At 38.6% G+C, this 3,509-nt stretch overlaps 1 protein-coding gene across 1 annotated transcript in view; it reads right to left on the bottom strand.

The window, feature by feature from the left end:
• CYP20A1 (cytochrome P450 family 20 subfamily A member 1) overlaps positions 1 to 3,509 on the bottom strand; it is a 74,223-nt gene that overhangs the window by 33,389 nt on the left and 37,325 nt on the right. Inside the window, exon 7 of the mRNA XM_024738334.1 lies at positions 140 to 255. Within this exon, the coding sequence (XP_024594102.1) occupies positions 140 to 255 (116 nt within the window). The remainder of the gene's footprint in view (positions 1 to 139; positions 256 to 3,509) is intronic.

Below are 3,509 nucleotides of genomic sequence, written 5' to 3'. Positions count from 1 at the left end.
CCCAAAAAAAAAAAAAAAAAAAAAAGAAAAAAGCCATTGAATTCTAGGAGGGAGTCTGGGTTAATTAAAGTGGATAAAAAGCACACTCTATACATGTCTGATTATCTTTTGTTTGATAAACATTTAACAATTACATCACCTGTTGGTCATTAAGGTCCCCCTGTACTAAGGAGTCAATGAAAATATGTTCACTGAAGTTCCTTCCTTTTCGTTCTTTTATGATTTTCTTTAAAATAGATTCCAGTTGCATAAGGGCTTAGAGAAGAAAAACAAGAAAAGATTTTAGAATATAAGCATTTGTGAGGATTGAACATTTTTCTGTATCTCTACAATGTTCCTATGTGCAGAATAAAACTTTCAAAGTTAAACGTAGTAACCAATAATGCTTTAAAAGCTAACTTACGTTTAAACTCATCTACTTACTTTTCTTCTTTTTGCTAAATTTAACACATACACCAAAAAGTGAATAAAACATACATGCACAATTTAACAAACAACTGTAAATCAAACACCCAGGTCGAGAAATAGAACAATGCTAGCCCCTTAAAGGCCTTTTACACATATATCCCTCCCCTGGTATTATTCACCTTCCTTCTAAATTCGGTCCTCTTAACTCCATTGTTCTCCCAAATCAGCACTCATTTAGAGACTGAAGCAGATGTGAAATAATCAGAAAAGTAAATTTCTGACATTTGGAAGATTAATCCAACTATCAAGAAAATTATCCACAGATTTCTCAGGCCCCATCTTACTTGACCTATCATAGCATCTGATGCTGGTCACTTACTCTGTAGGAAGAACTGTTTCATTTGGCTCCTAGGATTCCACACTCTCCTGGGCTCCACACTTTACTGCCACTTTACTGCCAGCTCATTCTCAGTATCCTTTGTCGATTCCTTCTCACCTCTCAAATTTCTTAATGACAGAATGCCCAAGGTCAGGGATCTCTTTTCTTGGACCTCTCCTCTTTTTCTACTTATATTCATTACCTTGGTGATCACCATTCTCAAAGCTTTAAGTACAATCTATGTACTGAACACTTCCAAATTTATATTTCCATTTAGGATCTCTTTCCCCTGAACCTCAGTTTCATATAACTGACAATCAACTCAATATCTCCACTTCGACGTCTGAAGCATACTAAACATAAACACATCCAAAACTGAAGTCGTGATCTTTCGCCTCACAACTGGATCTTTCTACAGTCTGTCCCATCTTATTTCCTATTAACTTCATTTTCCAATTACTCAGGCCTAAAACTCTGGTTTCTCTCTTATACCCCATATCTAATCTGGCAGTCAATGTTGGTGGCTCTAACCTTCAAAATACAGAATTAATCTCTCTTACTCTTTTTTTAAAAATTTTATATTTTCTGCTACCTGTCACCTAGTCCAAGCCAAATTATTTTTCTTGCCTGGTTCATTGCAGTAGCCCCCTAATTAGTCTCCCTGCTTCTGCTCTGAGCCCCATTATGACAGCAGCCAGAGTAATCCTTTAAAAATATAACTCAGATTCATAATTCTGCTCAAAATCTTCCAGTGGCTTCTTCCTATCTCATAGTAGCAACCTAGTCATACCTAAGCCACACAAAATCTGTTCCATCCCCCCAATCTTTCTGGTCTCATTTCCTTCTATTTTTCTTCTGACTCATTTCACTCCAGGCATACAGCTCCCTGATGTACCTCAAATATATCAGGAAGAATCCTACCTCAAGGATTTTGCAACTACTTGTTGTGGATATACACATGATCTGCATGGACTGGTTTCCTTATCTCTTGCAAGTGTTTGCTCAAGTCACCTGATCTTGGTGAGGCCTTTCCTAATAATCTCCCCACCCCTAGCACTTCCTATCCCCCTTCCTGATTTAATTTTCTCCATAGCAACTTTCATCTTTTAACACACTATTCAGTTTACTTATTCAGGTTCTCATCTGCCTCTTCCCACTAGAATGTGGTGCCACAAGGAGAGGAATTTTTGTTTGTTTTGTTCACTGACACCTCCCCAGGACAAAAAACATACCAGGATATTCTAGATATTCATTATTTATAGAATTGAAGAATCTAATAACACGTTAGTGATTAAAATGAGAAATTATTAACACTGTACTGCAATGGTTCACAAACTTTGCTTACATTACAATCACCTAGGAAGCTTTTTTAAAAAACAAATCATAAAATATAAACCACACCTTCTACCAATTAAATCTGAATGTTCAGGAGCAAAAGTCAAGCTTCAAAAAAGTTTAAAAGATTCAATGTGTAGCAAAGTTTGGGAACTACTGCTGTACATTCTCTATCCTACAAGTACATGAGGATAATCTGGAGAGCTTTTATTAAAAAAAAAAAAAAAAAGATCTAACAACCAAAGCACCTCTATCCCATATTCTGAATAAACTGATTTAGGGTGGGGCCTGATCTTCAATATTTTTTGTTTTGTTCTAAGTTCCCAAAGTGATTCTAATGTACAGACCAGGTTGAGAATTACTTACTTAAAACAGAAGAAGTGACCCAGCCATGAGTTTCCACTCATATAAATACCAAAACATAATCATTTTCAATAAAAGCTCAAATTTGATCTATGCCCATGTTACAGTTCAAGGAGCATACCATACTAGACAATCTACTTTTATTTAGAATCAAAGAATATAAATTATTAATTTTCCTTTTACATAAATTAAAACCAGTATTTGTAAAATACATTTTTTATTAAGGGTAATTAATCCAAATGCATCCATCAAGAGAGTCAGAATGGTAGACTAGCAGATAGCAGAAAACGTGTCCATTCAATTGGCTTTTCTAGACTTACGCTGGAACTGAAGGAATCACCAGAATGGTAAACCCCAAGAAGACAGGGAATTTTTTTTTTTTTTTGCAGTACACGGGCCTCTCACTGTTGTGGCCTCTCCCATTGTAGAGCACAGGCTCCGGACGCGCCGGCTCAGCGGCCATGGCTCATGGGCCCAGCTGCTTCGCTGCATGTGGGATCTTCCTGGACCGGGGCACAAACCCGAGTCCCCTGCATCGGCAGGCGGACTCTCAACCACTGCGCCACCAGGGAAGCCCGGGGACACGGATTTTTTGTCTCCTATACATACATAGAATAGTGCCTAGCACATACAGGCTTCAATAAATATTTGTTGAAAGAATGAAGGAAGAGAATCTTGGGAAGCAATACTATTATCCATGAAAAATAACCCATTATTCCAATGCAGCCTATGTATTTTAATTTGCCCTGCTTACTTCCAAAACAAAAATTGCAGCAGCTCAGAATAAACGTATTAAAGAATAACAATCATTAAATTACTGACAGAAGATATAATACAAAAGAAAAAAGGGGGGCTTCCCTGGTGGCGCAGTGGTTGAGAGTCCGCCGGCCGACGCAGGGGACGCGGGTATGTGCCCCGGTCCGGGAAGATCCCACATGCCGCGGAGTAGCTGGGCCCGTGAGCCATGGCCGCTGAGCCTGCGCGTCTGGAGCCTGTGCTCCGCAACGGGAGAGGCCACAACAGT

Source organism: Neophocaena asiaeorientalis, unplaced genomic scaffold (genome assembly GCF_003031525.2).
Source record: "Neophocaena asiaeorientalis asiaeorientalis breed wild unplaced genomic scaffold, Neophocaena_asiaeorientalis_V1.1 scaffold258, whole genome shotgun sequence".
In the NCBI taxonomy this organism is placed as follows: Eukaryota; Metazoa; Chordata; class Mammalia; order Artiodactyla; family Phocoenidae; genus Neophocaena; species Neophocaena asiaeorientalis.
This window is presented reverse-complemented; position numbering and strand designations above follow the sequence as displayed.